This window comes from Halichoeres trimaculatus, unplaced genomic scaffold, assembly GCF_033239565.1.
Source record: "Halichoeres trimaculatus isolate MK-OKI-2021-1 unplaced genomic scaffold, fHalTri1.1 fHalTri1_scaffold_5, whole genome shotgun sequence".
Classification (NCBI taxonomy): Eukaryota; Metazoa; Chordata; class Actinopteri; order Labriformes; family Labridae; genus Halichoeres; species Halichoeres trimaculatus.
This window is the reverse complement of record NW_027437183.1, coordinates 5,840,638-5,854,450: the sequence shown is the minus strand read 5'-3', so window position 1 is coordinate 5,854,450 and position 13,813 is coordinate 5,840,638. Positions and strand designations below refer to the sequence as shown.

The 13,813-nt window shown below is 38.7% G+C and overlaps 1 protein-coding gene across 1 annotated transcript; it reads left to right on the top strand.

The window, feature by feature from the left end:
* The first annotated feature begins 635 nt into the window (after window positions 1-635).
* nipsnap1 (nipsnap homolog 1 (C. elegans)) lies at window positions 636-12,097 on the top strand. Its single transcript, XM_074670200.1, has 10 exons — window positions 636-869; window positions 3,681-3,808; window positions 4,444-4,489; window positions 4,784-4,878; window positions 5,180-5,250; window positions 5,714-5,854; window positions 8,833-8,864; window positions 8,973-9,067; window positions 10,698-10,781; window positions 11,449-12,097. Exons 1-10 carry the CDS (start codon window positions 793-795, stop codon window positions 11,511-11,513), a joined length of 834 nt encoding a protein of 277 aa, XP_074526301.1. The 5' UTR covers window positions 636-792; the 3' UTR covers window positions 11,514-12,097.
* The last annotated feature ends 1,716 nt before the right edge of the window (window positions 12,098-13,813 follow it).

Below are 13,813 nucleotides of genomic sequence, written 5' to 3'. Positions count from 1 at the left end.
AATGAAGGTCTCAGAATGGGGGCTGTCTACTATAAGAAGGCTACTGCAGTCCTTCTCTGTTTTGACACTCACCTTTTCTTATTATTTTAAAATAAAATTAATATAGTATATAAATACAAATACTTAATAAATATATATTTATGTATAAAAATATTTGAATAATTTAATAAAAATAAAGATTAAAAAATAAATAAATGTAGTTATTTGAAACAGAATGTCCCAAAATATTCCAGCTTGCCAGCTCCGTAAATAGTAAGAATACACTTATTGGCCAATCCAAAAAACAGGCAACAACAACAGCAAAAAAAAGGAAAGATCTTGTGACACTAAAGAAATGTGAGGAAAAGATGTAACATTTCTGTTTGCATGGGTTTATATAAAATCTGACCTCAATTTTAGTTTATATTTCTGCAACAATGGATGAACTATGCAACTGTCTTAAGTTTTTCATCCTAAAAGGCATTTCTACTAATTTAGAATCATTATTAAATAAACATAGCTTAGCTCGTTTCATGGAATATATAAGATAATCAAATAAAAACCAAAACAAATATTGTGTTAAGTCCGTCGGCATTTAATTTTCCTGTTTTAAGTGAACGCCTCTATCAGCTCCTCAGGTCTGATCGATTGTGCGTGCTACGTCACAGCGTCACCCGTCCTTTAAACCTCCGGCGGGCTAACTGTTAGCAGGTTTGACAGGATTAGCCGTGAAAAAAACACAGACAAGGGGGTAAACATTAACCTGAACAGTCTGTTTGAGTGTCAGAAGAAGTTTTTACTGTACAGGGGAACATGGCGACTAACAGCTCTGTGTGGTCTAAAGGACAAATGTTGTTCAAGTATCCTGTGAATCTGCGTCAAGCTACCAGGTAAGTTGGTGTTTATGTTAAAGTAACGGTAGCTCATAAAGGGGTTTGTGTGGCGTTATGTAAGCATACCTGAAGGCTAGCGGTAACTCTCCATGTCTCCCCAGTCTAATATATCAGAAAATAAGCTTGATTAACTATAAACTATAGCAGTATATAAGGAGTTTTTGTCGTTGTTTCAGTTAATCAGCAAACGTACAATTCCATCAAACGTCAACCGTCGTTTTCCTGCTGCCTTTGCTGACTCTGTGACCCCATATGTCACAATTCTTTCACATAAATGCAGCACATTGTAAACAGAACTTGTGCTACATTAACCGTTTTATGTCAAAAACAAGGGTCATAATTCAGAAAACAACATGGCACTTTTCCAAACCAGCTTTAATCATTTGCTGGGCTCCTGAACTTTGTCCTGTAAAGCCACACTAAGTATACCCCCCACTTGTAAACTACTTATCTCTGCTTACACACTGTCTGCAATCACTCTGTGCCATTCAAAAGCAAATCTTTCACTTAAATTACTGCTAATTTTAAGAGGGTGTCATGGGAATTTCATTTCTAATTATAGCTCCCAATTAAAGCCATATGCTTATTAAAAGAGGCGCCACAATAACCTTGGAAGTTTTTGGATATTCAAATCATGAATTACAGACTCACAGTGTTTGTGATTAGACTTTCAAGGGCTACAGATGTACAATATATCCCCCTAATCCTTAAGTGGTTCTTACTGGGCTGCTCTTAGTTTAACATTTCATATCCAGAGGGGAGAAAAAAACAGAATCAGAGGTTATTTATGACGTTAAAGCAGCTTTAAAGTGGTCTCAGAATTACGACAAACTGGTGAGTTTATAAATAGAAAAATGTCCTTGGATTTAAGAGTGTGGGGACTCAGTTTAACTCGGCTGATGAGAAGGCATTTTTTGTGTTGTTGGTGAAACAGCTGATAAATTCCATATTCAATCAATCCTTCATTTTTATTGAAACAGCACAAACTCATGATAACCCTTATCTCAAGGAAGTACAAAGAAGTACCTTTACTCTTTGTTATATAATCTCCAGAGACCCTTTATGAGCCAAACACATACAAAGTAACAAATAGGAAAGCACTGACATGATTCTGGTATTGCATACATGGTTCTGATACTAACTCAAAATAAGATTATATTTTGATGACAAAGCGCTGACACATTCATAATCCCATAAAATGTTTAAAGGGGACATACCATGCTGATCCCTGATTTAATACTTACATATAATATAATACATTTGAAAACAAGACCTTACACCCCCTGAATTTTCAAAAAAATGAGATATTGTATTTTTTCTGATATCCTAGAACGAGATTTGATGCCTCTGAAAATAGGTCATTGCCATTTGGCCGCGAGATTTCGACTGTCGTGATGACACGAGGATCCTTTCTTTTTATTGGAGTAATCTGATAAAGCAGCTCCTCCTCTGTGATGTCAGTTAGTCACACAACCGCCACCGAGGGATACACCCACCAAGAGCCGACTGACTGAGTGCTGGATGCAGGGACTCTGCTCTGCTTAGCAGCTCGGCTTTACATGGTGAATTAGCAGTTAAAACACTGTAGTTTTAGCAGACGGGGTAATACTTGTGAGACTGTGATATTTGAATGCTTGTTCTGACATTCACTGTGAGCCTGTACCACAATAATGCTGCAGTAATAACATAGTGACAAACTGACGGTAGAGGCGATCTTTAGACTACACTTTCAGCATGATGGATAAAACAGACAGAGAAAAGTGAAGGAGCAGGATGGAGCCCTGTTATAGAAATAGTTTATTGGTGAAGTCTGCCTATATTTCCACCTATAAACTATACATGTTACAGTACCGCTTTGACTCACCACACTGAAGCGTCCTGAGATGATCTGTGTGGAGGTGGATTTTCTTCCTCCTGAGCTGCAGAACCGTCTGGGTCTGACTCGGGGTCCAATACAAAAGGACGTATCGTACACTCTGCCATTTTATTAGTGCTATCAATGCCTTACGGTGAAGTTTTGGCAAACAGCAAACTCGCTCGGTCTGCTCCATCCAATATGGCGACTTTGTAAATTCTGCCATGATGCAAAAACCGCCCCCTGGCTCTACCCCCTCCGCCCCTCTGATAGAACTGACCAATCAGAGCACAAAGGGCTGTGACGTTGCGAGGTTACTGGAGGTCATTCTCCAAACGGAGCGTTTCAACGAGATCTTCAGAATGGCCTAAAATGAGGATATTGAGAACGCTATTGTGGGGCAATGAAGGAACTAAATGACTTGTACTGAGGGCAGATATGCTTTATAGGCATCCTAGTCTGGCATAGTGAAAAGGAGAAACAAGCATGATATGTCTCCTTTAAATCTGTATCAGACTGATGCCTCATACCAGGATCAGATCAGTACATCCCTAATCTGTAGAGACAGTTGAGTACAGACAGCTAAGACCACCACTTGTGTAGCATCAGCAAGATGAGCACAATAACGATCAACTGACGCCACAACTCTGACTTTTTCCCCTCTCTGAATTTGAGGCAAAGTTATTTGTGATCAAAAACTCATCAGAGCCTCTTGGGTTGTAACAATAGCTCTTAAAGTGAAGTTTCTTGTGCGGCATTCAGCCCACTCACTCATACAGTATGCATGTTTTTCCACATCAAAGCATATTAGCATGACTATCTTTTTAACCCATATGTCACGCACATCTCTCTCTTTCTTTCAAGTTTGTCTCTCCATCCATAACTTTTCTGTTTTATGTTGTCGCTCAGAGCCTTTGTTCAACTTTTTTTCTCATCTTCTTTTTTGTGTGTAGGAGGTTTTCAGAGAGCGGCGACAAAGGCTGGTTACGTTCCTTGTTTGTGCACAAAGTGGATGCCAGGAAAGATGCCCACTCCAACCTCCTGTCAAAGAAAGAGACCAGTAACCTCTATAAGATTCAATGTAAGAGACAATCTTTACTCTTAACTGGAGTGTAGGAGACGATATGTAAGATGTGGTTTTATTATGTTTTAATGAAATCGATTGTGCTTTCGAGTCTCGACAGTTGATTTGTTTGTGGAGAAAACTCACTGAATCATGCGGATGAGATTCAATCCTCTCTGGCCTCAGTGACCCCCCACAGAAAAGTGAAAGCAACATTCAAGACGAGCATTGTTACGAGTTGTTTGTTATTCATTTATGAGCAGCACAACCCATCTGACGCTGTGTACCACACATCAAGCCTGTAAAGTTTTCTAAGAGACATCAATACAATACTGTCTGCCTTTCTCTTTGTGATAACTTTCTGTGTCTGTGTCTTGAAGAGAAATCTATCACTTTCCCCCGAGCTTTGATCTTTTTTTTCTTTTTTTTTTTTCGGTGGCGTACGTCTCACCATGTGGGGATTTCAATTTGAACACTCTATCAGCCGTAGCCTACAACCCATTGAAAGCAAATCTGTTTTTTTGTGTATAGAAGTCTTTGTTGAATCGGAGTGTGAAATTACTTTGTTGGAGAATTTGATCGTTGCTTGTATTTAAAAAAAAAAAAGAAGAAGAAAATCACAAGTCTGATTTTTCTTTTTTTTTTTTCCCCAGTTCACAACGTCAAGCCAGAGTGCCTCGAAGCCTACAACAGTTTAGAGTGAGTACATTCACTGTAACATCAAATATTTCCAAAAAACTAGACGACTTCAGGGATTCGAAGACGACACAACTTGAGAGTTCCTCGCTTTATTCCCTGGTTTTTATCCAGATCGTAAGATTTATTTAGCATTGAATTAAAGTCGTAGAAGTAATGTCTCAACACTGCTAGTTAATTGCAGTCTGGATGCTCTGAGTGCCCTCAAGTTGCTCATTGTAGTGAAGTAACAGTATGATATAATTAAGCGCACTGTAAGTGTGTGAAGATTCTCTGTTTATTTGCTTCTAAATTTAGAGCTGAAGTGCAGAACAGGCTCCATCAGGACGAGGACTACCCCTGTGAGGTGGTAGGAAGCTGGAACACCTGGTACGGAGAGCAGGACCAAGCAGGTAAGCAGCAAACATGATGAGAAGTGTTCTCTGTTTGGATCCATTTTTCTGTCTCAAGGCTTCATGAACAACAGCACTTATTTTAAGTGTTTGGCAGAGCATCACAGAAGACTGTACAGACACTGTCGGATGACTCATCGCCAATACTTCTCCTTGTACATCTGATCTATTACCATGTATATATACATGAGTGCTCAGAGAGAAGTGGTATCAGGATGGAGGTGCTGGAGCTCTGGGTTATGTGGGTGGAATTAATACTTATACGGAGCTACAGTGACATCTGCTGGTTGTTTTTTTGCAGTGCATCTATGGCGGTACAGAGGAGGATACCCAGCTCTGACTGAATGCCTGAAAAAGCTGAACAAAAACAAGGTCAGCAGTGAAGAGTTTGTTCATTTTTATCCAGAGCTCTGTTCCAGGATATACAACCTCAATCTCTCAAAAGTTTGGAAGAATTTCATGATTTGCAAATCATTTGAACCCTGTGTAATATAGAATATTGTGCCAAGACATTTTATCAAATCTTAAAGCTATGGTCTATGATCTGAAACCCAGTTTGGCTGATGAGACACATTTGAAAAACGTCTTGCAGCTGATGTACTGAATGGATTTTTTTCGTTCTTTTTGCTTTTTATATTGCGCCCTGACCCTAACCCTGTAGATCAGACCATCGGACCATAAGAGCCTCATAAGTGGTGATATTAATAATTACTTAGCTTCCAACTCGTAGACCATAGCTTTAATTTGGTTTGTGAAAGTTCTAAAATGTCATGTTGGTAAAATGAATGGTAAAATCTTAATGTGCTTCTTTGATTTTCTTCGTGATGTCTTTCAGGAGTATTTGGAGTTTCGAAAGGAGAGGGCAAAAATGTTGATTGCACGGCGAAATCAGCTCCTCCTGGAGTTCAGTTTCTGGAATGAACCCTTTCCGCGACCAGGACCCAACATCTATGAAATGCGGACGTATAACCTCAAGGTATCATCACACTTAATAATAATAATAAATGTTATTTATGTAGTGCTTTTCAGGAACTCAAATCTGCAAATCTATTGCAGAGGGGGCGCTGGGTATCTAGCGAGCTCCTAGGTTCATCTCATTTCTGTATTTCCCCATGTTTGTTTTCTTATATGTCTTGAAAGGGATGTAACTGAAATGAAACTGCCCCTCGGGGATCAACAAAGTATTCTGATGTTCTGATGCACAGTCACAAATTAAAAGATCATTTAAAAAAGGTGAGTTATTAACAGAGATTTGAATGTAGGGAAGTCAGAGCAGTTTTGGATATGCGTGGGGAGTGAGTTCCAGAGAGTGGTGGCAGTTATGGAAAATGCTCTGTCCCCCCAGGTTTGGTGCTTGGTTCTGTGAGGGGGAGACAGGAGGTTGGTGTGTGAGGAATGGAGGTTACGGGAGGAAATGTGATAGTGGAAGAGGTCAGTGAGGTAGGAATGAGCCTGGTGGTGGAGGGCTTTATGGGTGAGGAGGAGAGTTTTAAACTGTATGCAGAAGGGGACGGGAAGTAGAGGTAAGATCTTAAGCCCGAGCCCGAGCTCAAGCCGGCCCAAAATTTTTGGGTCGGGTCGGGCCGGGCTTCTCTCTCGCTAATTTTTTTGAATGAATATATATTTATATTTTATGTATAGTATTGCACACTCACAGTCAAAAGCATACTGGGAAGCTTTAGGGCCCCGCTTTTTCAACCAGAGGCAGTAGCACCTGTTTCACGAGCCATTGCTGACTGAAGTCTGTAATAACCAAATACACGGCTCGGGACACGTGCGTGCTTTACGCAGTGCTTAATGCCAGATGTTCAAGAGGACGAGACCCGAGACTGAACTCCCGCACAATACGTACTTTACATCGAGATGACTGCCCTGGACCACCTACCTCAGCAGGTCTGACTTCTGCAAACAGCAGCAGGTCCAGAAACATGTATGAATGGATTCATCCGTGCGCACAGTCTCCAGCGGAGGATTTTTAAAGTCTGTTTGTTTCCGCCTTTGGTAACGAAGACTATAGTGAACCTGCTGCGCTCTGGAGGCTTTACCCTGTGTATCTTAGATGCCCTTCCTTGTGATCTACAATGAAGCCCAGAGACCTGCTCCTGCTGCTGTTCCTCTCCTTGTCAGAGAGGCGCGTCCATGTGAGCACAATATCTCACACAGAAATATCTTCAACAAACTTTTCCAGCATTATTTCATTGTGTAAATGCATTTATAATGATCATAAAATATATTGATTTTTTTAACATTAAGAAAACTTGCGATAAATTAAAATTTGGGGTTTGTTTCGGGCTTGGGCCTGCAAATCAAGTTAATTGATCGGGCTCGGGCCGGGTCGGGCTTTAATACCCACGGGTATGGTGGTGTGGTCATGGGAGCGGGTGCAGGTGAGGAGGCGTGCAGCCGAGTTTTGAATGTACTGTTGTTTATGGAGGACTTTGGATGATGTACCATAGAGGATGCTGTTACAGTAGTCTAAGCGTAATGTGATAAATGCATGAATAAGTGTTTCAGCAGCAGAAAAGAAGAGGAATGGACGGAGGCGGGCTATGTTTCTGTGACGGAAAAAGGCCCTTTTAGTGAGCTGAGTAACGTGATGGTGAAAAGAAAGGTTGCTGTCAAAAATGGTACCAAGGTTATAGATGTGAGGTGAGGGAGATAGTAGGGAGTTGCTGAAAGTGAGACTGAAGTCCTGGATGGGCCTATGATTATGAGGTCAGATTTGTTGTAGTTAAGTGATAGGAAGTTGAGGTTCATCCAAGTTTTTATGCCAGTGATGCAGTTTATGATTGAGGAGTGTGTGTCTGGGGTTATGGATTTGGTGGAAATGTTGAGCTGAATGTCATCTGCATAACAATGAAAATGGAGGCTATGTTGATGGATCATGTCACCAAGGAGGAGCAGATATATGATGAAAAGAAGGGGACCAAACACCTAGCCCTGGGGGACGCCTTGAGTCAGAGGAGCAGTTGTTGATGTAAATGAACTGTTGATGGTCAGTGAGGTAAGATTACAGCCAGGATAGATGAAGATTAACATGATGTAAAGATTTAAACATTAAATATTCTTGGATGGAGCAAAGTGTCTCCTGAGGGAGTCAAATGTTTGAAAACACCAGCTGAGAAAACCCTACCAAAGACTTACAGGAGGATCTGATGACAGACTTTCAGAAAAATACTGCACAAGCAACAACTTCATGGTCAGAAACCACATACTTGAACAAAATGCATCAAAAAGTGAAGCAAACTGGCAGACCTAACCTTGTGTGACAAAAGAGCACTTTGAATACAAGCTGGTTTTTGAGAGAGGACAGCGATGCCCTCAGTGTGTAAATCACATTTCTTGGATTTTATTTCCGCTGAAAATTTCCACTTGGGTTAAAAGAGAGCTGTGACACCACAGAAACCAATTTGCTAAGCTGAGCTGGAAGGTTTGGCCCATGAGGAAGAGGCTAAAAACAGAGTCTGAAGCCTGTTAGAGGATACTTGAAGTGTTTATTAAAAGTCATACAAACCATTAGAATAAAATAATCTTTGTGGATGAAATTTTTTACAGCTTTTCTTGACGTCAGAAGAACCCTTTTGTTTCTTTCCTAACAACCATGAAATAACTTGTCATGACAAAGCTGTTAAGTTGCATTCAGGATGTCATGTTTTTACACTTTGGAGCTGCTGTTAGACTGAATCTCATATCTGTCTTTGTCAGAAAGGAGGATTTTGACTAAACAGAGACTACAGTGTGTGTACAGACAGCACTGAAGTTCTTCTTTCTGTTTGGTCTGTTTGAATAAGCAAGCTATGAATGTGCTGTCCAACTGGTTTGTCTGCAGCATTTTTGTCTGATTAAACTGTATGTGTACACAGAGAAGGACTGACCTGTGTAGAGAAGTGCTGGTGCAGCTTTGATTGTGACGTCTTAGTTTTTAAACCACATTAATGCCTCTTTGTTTTTCAGCCAGGAACTATGATTGAATGGGGAAACCACTGGTAAGGCTCAACCATCTAAATATGGACAAATTCCCTGAACTTTTTCTAGTAGCAAGAGTGAAATATTTTGAATGTGATCAGGATTAACATGAACTTTCTAAACAACAGGGCCAGGGCTATCAAATTCAGACAGGAGAATAATGAAGCAGTGGGAGGGTTCTTCTCACAGATTGGCGACCTCTATGTTGTTCATCACTTGTGGGGTGAGTATGTTACACTACGTTTCTGTCAATCACAAAGTTTGGGACATAACGTGGATTTCAAAATGAAATATGTTGGGTTTTTATGATCAAGGTGAAGTGATGAAGCAAGCATTTAATCACTGTAGTACACCATTCAGCAATTTGTCTTCTCTACTGTTCTTTGTCTTGGTGCAACCAAGTAAATGCCTGACAAACGGATTGGCAGTTGCATTGAGAAAAGACACTTTCTGTCCTCTAAATTTAGAAAAGAAGAAAACAAAACAAGAAAACAAAAGTAAGAAAGTGTATAGAGGGATTATTTGTTTATTTGTTTAACCACCAAAAAATGCATTTTTAAACTTAATATCATCACTTTTACGGATGGTAATTGGCTCCCAGGTTTGTGAAGTAGCAGTGAGTGGATATAAGAGATCAGCAAGTGGACAGACTTTTTTGGAGGAGCAATCTAGCGTGTACCCAGAGAGCAATTTAAACACACAACTGTCACTCGATGCTCATGACTGCATTATCCGTGGACACTTACCAGATTGTGACAGACCAGGACGTAAACATGTGTCAATAAATCAGAAACCCTCCCAGACCAAAAAGAGCACACAGACTGCTGAGTCTGAGACCCGGTTCATAATAAAAGAACCAAAACTACGTCCAGAGAACTTCACCAAATCAGATAAAGACGGCACATTTCATTAGTCACCCACAGACGTTGCTGGTGTTTCAGTGTAAAGTGTGACCCTGTTAACTGGTGACTCTTGGCCGTTAATCACTGATGCAGTCGACTGAGAGTCACCAGTTAGCATGGTCCCTATTAACTCCAAAACACTGGTTGCTCTGTGACGGTCAAAACTTGATAGACGTTTCCTCTGTTGTGTAGTATTGTTTCTAAAATCTGACCACAGAACAACCGAACATTTTTATGCTGATAACAGGCTGAAATTAGTGTTTAAAAAAACGCTAACTCGTCTGAATGAATGGAGCTAAACGCTGTTTCTGTGTGCGCATCTTTATAATGACGTTGACTAATAATCCCTCTATAGAAAGTGCAAAAAGCTCCATAAGAAAATAGATGATGACACCTTGTCATTCTCCAGTCAGCCAGCCTCCACCTCCACAGGGTCCAGGACTCCTTCCGTCCAGTGTTCGCTCTGTTAGCCATGTCTGTGAATCGCATGATGCTACTCTACTTTCTGGTATTCCCTCTGTTGCTGGGTTAGCACAGCTAGCTCGTCCATCTTATTGGAGATAGATCTTGCGTTCTCAATAACGATGGATGGAAGGACAGGTTGATGTCGTCACTTCTTAGCTCTCTCTTCAGCACCAGCATGTCATCCTCACCTCCTTCTCCTCACCTTGTGGGGAAACATCAGGCCATGCACTAGTTAGCATTGACATTTGAGAACTGAACCTGCCACAGACGAGTATTTTGTCTCATGCTACAGAAGTGTCGTGTTTACTTATTATCTTTATTGATGACCTGATCCAAAAAGTAATTTAAGTTATTCAAAAATTGCCTGATTTGATACAGTTCATGCTAAAATTTGTTCTCTTTAAAAATTTTTAAGTGAATTTTCTTGCAGTGGCCAAAAATTATTTAAGACCTAACGTATGTTTTTTTTTTAACGTGTGTCTACAGCCTATGAAAGCCTCCACTCCCGAGAGGAGACCAGGAACTCTGCCTGGATGAAGCAGGGATGGGATGCAAATGTGTATTATACAGGTAAGAGAAACACATAGAAATCATTAAAAGCCAGTGTCTCACACAAGACACTGTACAGCTTACATCAATGTATCATGCCTCTAAGTGATAGTCCTGCGTCTGTTGATAATTAGATGGAATTAAGGGTCTTTAAAGGTGTTTGTCATATTACCATATAAATATTCAGAGGTTAAACGGCAGGATGAAGCTATAGTGGCTTAGGAATGTGAAAAGGTTCAAAAACATTGAGTTTTGAGTGCCAGTTTAGTTTTTTGAGGTTTAAGCCTTCACTTTGGGTGCAGAGGCTGTAGCCTCTGTAGCAGATGCGGGTTATACTTCTGAAAATGTCAGTTATCAGGGGAAGACTTTCAAATAAAAAGTTGGATTTTAAATGTAGTTTGGTTTTCTATACTTTATAAGTTTCAATCAATTTGGATACAGAGAGTTTATCTTCTTATGCAAAGTATCACAAACCTACAACTTGGCTTCATCAATAGCACAGTCATTTCCACTTTTAGTGATATCTCATAAAGACAATTATAGCTAGAAAGGTTTTTGCAAACTGAATATATTATTTTAATCACGTTACGTTCTACTAATTTACCTAAATACTTGTAACATGGAAAAAAAAAACCTTTGTTGTTTGACTCTGAAAAATGACTGATCCTGTTTCCATCTCTGTCCTCAGTACCTCTGATCCGAAGCATGGAGTCTAGAATAATGATTCCCACCAAGAGCTCACCTTTACAATAAGATGTAGACTGAAACAAGGTCTCAACTCTGGCCTGGAGCTCATTTTCCCAAAGCAGCATCCAGTTTTATTTAATTGCTTGATAATCATTGTTTTGTTCATGCATGCAAGCTAAACTACAGCAGCAGGCTAGTCTAAGAAAAAAGGATGCAGTGTTTGTGTGCATGTACTAGTGAAAATCCCTGTGTGTCGAGCGGTTAAGGTCTAACATGGAAAAAGGAATTATAATGTGGCACAATGAAATTCTAGCTTGTATGTAATGGAGAGGTGTGGTGTGGTTCTGTTTTCTGTTTTTATCATGAATTAAGGTAATGATCCATGTTGTTGTACTTCACGGTGATTAGTCTCCACCCAGGCTTTTATGATTACACTTTTATGACTGCATCATGAATCACTCGTAATGGGTCACACTAAGCCTCACTGTGGTGCATGGCGGTGAATTCTGTGTTTGATGAAACAAAACATGCCAGACTACCTCAGGTATTCAGATGTTTGATTATTTCTAAGATTCATCAAGGAGCAGAAATGTAACCTCAGGTGATGAATATGGTCTGTATTTTCAAAATAAATGTTGAATTAAAAACAATATGGGTGTGTTATTTTCATGAAGTTTTGGTTTGCAGGACAGGTCCTCATACCACCAAGAAAACAAATGAGGTTGAATCAAGAACTGTAAAATCAAATGTTATCATAACGGCTATTTATCTTTCTTGCACAGTTCCTGTATTTATAGCAAAAAAAAAAAAAAAAAAAAAGATAAGGAACATCATTTATAGAAGTGCTGTTTTCAGGAAGAGTTGCTTTTAACATCTATACTTCCGGTCAGGCTTTACTGTTATGAATCCTGACAAAGGGATTAGTTAGTGATATATGGGCAAAAAATCTGGCACATGAAGTCAGCACATTAAGATCACTGTATGGGTTAAAGTTAGTCCCCTATTCAGACATATATATTAGGATCCTTCTCTTCATGTAGACTTGTTAGAGCCCAATATGTAACAACAACCCCAATGTAATTTGAAAAATAATAATACTAATAATAATAACACCAGAAATACAATGACTGGTTGACAATGTAACAAAAGTGCTGCCCTCCAAATGTAATTAAAACAGAATAAAACCCAAAGATGTAAGAAGTTGTTACATATCAGGCACTAACAAGACTTCAGTCAACAGGGTCAGGATCATTTCAAAGGGTTTTGTGATTACCTGGTTTCAAAATGTAAATTTTCAAAGAAAAAAAAGACAGATAAAGTTAATTTTACAGAATTTCTCTGATATTAAAAAATGTTGTCAGCAATGTGGAGAGTTAACTCATTTATCTAAAATGTGCTCAAATGGTGTCATATTTAGAACGTAGATATCTAATGTAGATATGTAGATATCTTATGATGTTCTTTATCGATATATATTTTTAAATTCCTCTTTATAACTTACTTCTCAAGTATTTCTTTTATTAGGAGTAGTCTTCTCAATACACTTTGTTGTCTTTATTTTCATAATGTCATTACATTTATGTAGATGACATTTTTTTTAGTTCTTGATTTGTGTAGTTTTAGTAAATCTGTCTTCTTATTTCCAAAATATCCCTTTTATTTAGTTATTTATATTTAATTTCTATTTATTTTAATTGCTCTTATCTTTTTACTATTTTTTTAGTGTTTCATGTCAAGGTTTTAATAATCAGAATTGTTGATTTGGGAATGGGATTTTGGGTTGGGGATCTGTGTGAGTTCTTTTGTGTTTAGGTCTCTAGATTTATATATCTATTTATTTATTTATTTATTTATTTATAATTTTTTGCCTGTTAATTAACTGTTTTTCTAAAGATGCTGTATGAATAAATTTATTATTATTATTATTATTATTATTATTATTATTATTATTATTATTATTATTATTATTATTATAAGTAGTAGTAGTATTGGGTCAAGTCAAAAAATAGACAGGCTATCACTCATCTAAATATGATAGTGTGTCCAATACCAGTAAAGTTTTTTTTTTTTTTTTTTTTTTTTGTAGCACATTTAGAACCTTGTTTTTTTTACTTAAATTTCTTAGACCTTTGTGGCTCTTAGTGCTGCTAATAAATGTCATTGGTTCATCCTACGTTGAAAGTCTGCTTGATTTCCTGTAGAGTTCAGGGTATAAGAATGACTCCTCATATCTCATTACTAAAAGTTGTATCTCAGATTAACCAGACCAAAAGTGATCGGAAATTTCCTAATATTTTGGGCTGGTTTTTAACTTTTAAAAGCCATCTTTCTCCTGCATGCACGACACACTCCACGTCACAAACCTG

Coding starts and splice junctions, on each gene's coding strand:
- nipsnap1 (XM_074670200.1), top strand. CDS start 793: ATGGCGACTAACAGCTCTGTGTGGTCTAAAGGACAAATGTTGTTCAAG. Junction 8,865..8,972: donor ATTGAATGGGGAAACCACTG/GTAAGGCTCAAC, acceptor TCTAAACAACAG/GGCCAGGGCTATCAAATTCA. Junction 10,782..11,448: donor TGCAAATGTGTATTATACAG/GTAAGAGAAACA, acceptor CTCTGTCCTCAG/TACCTCTGATCCGAAGCATG.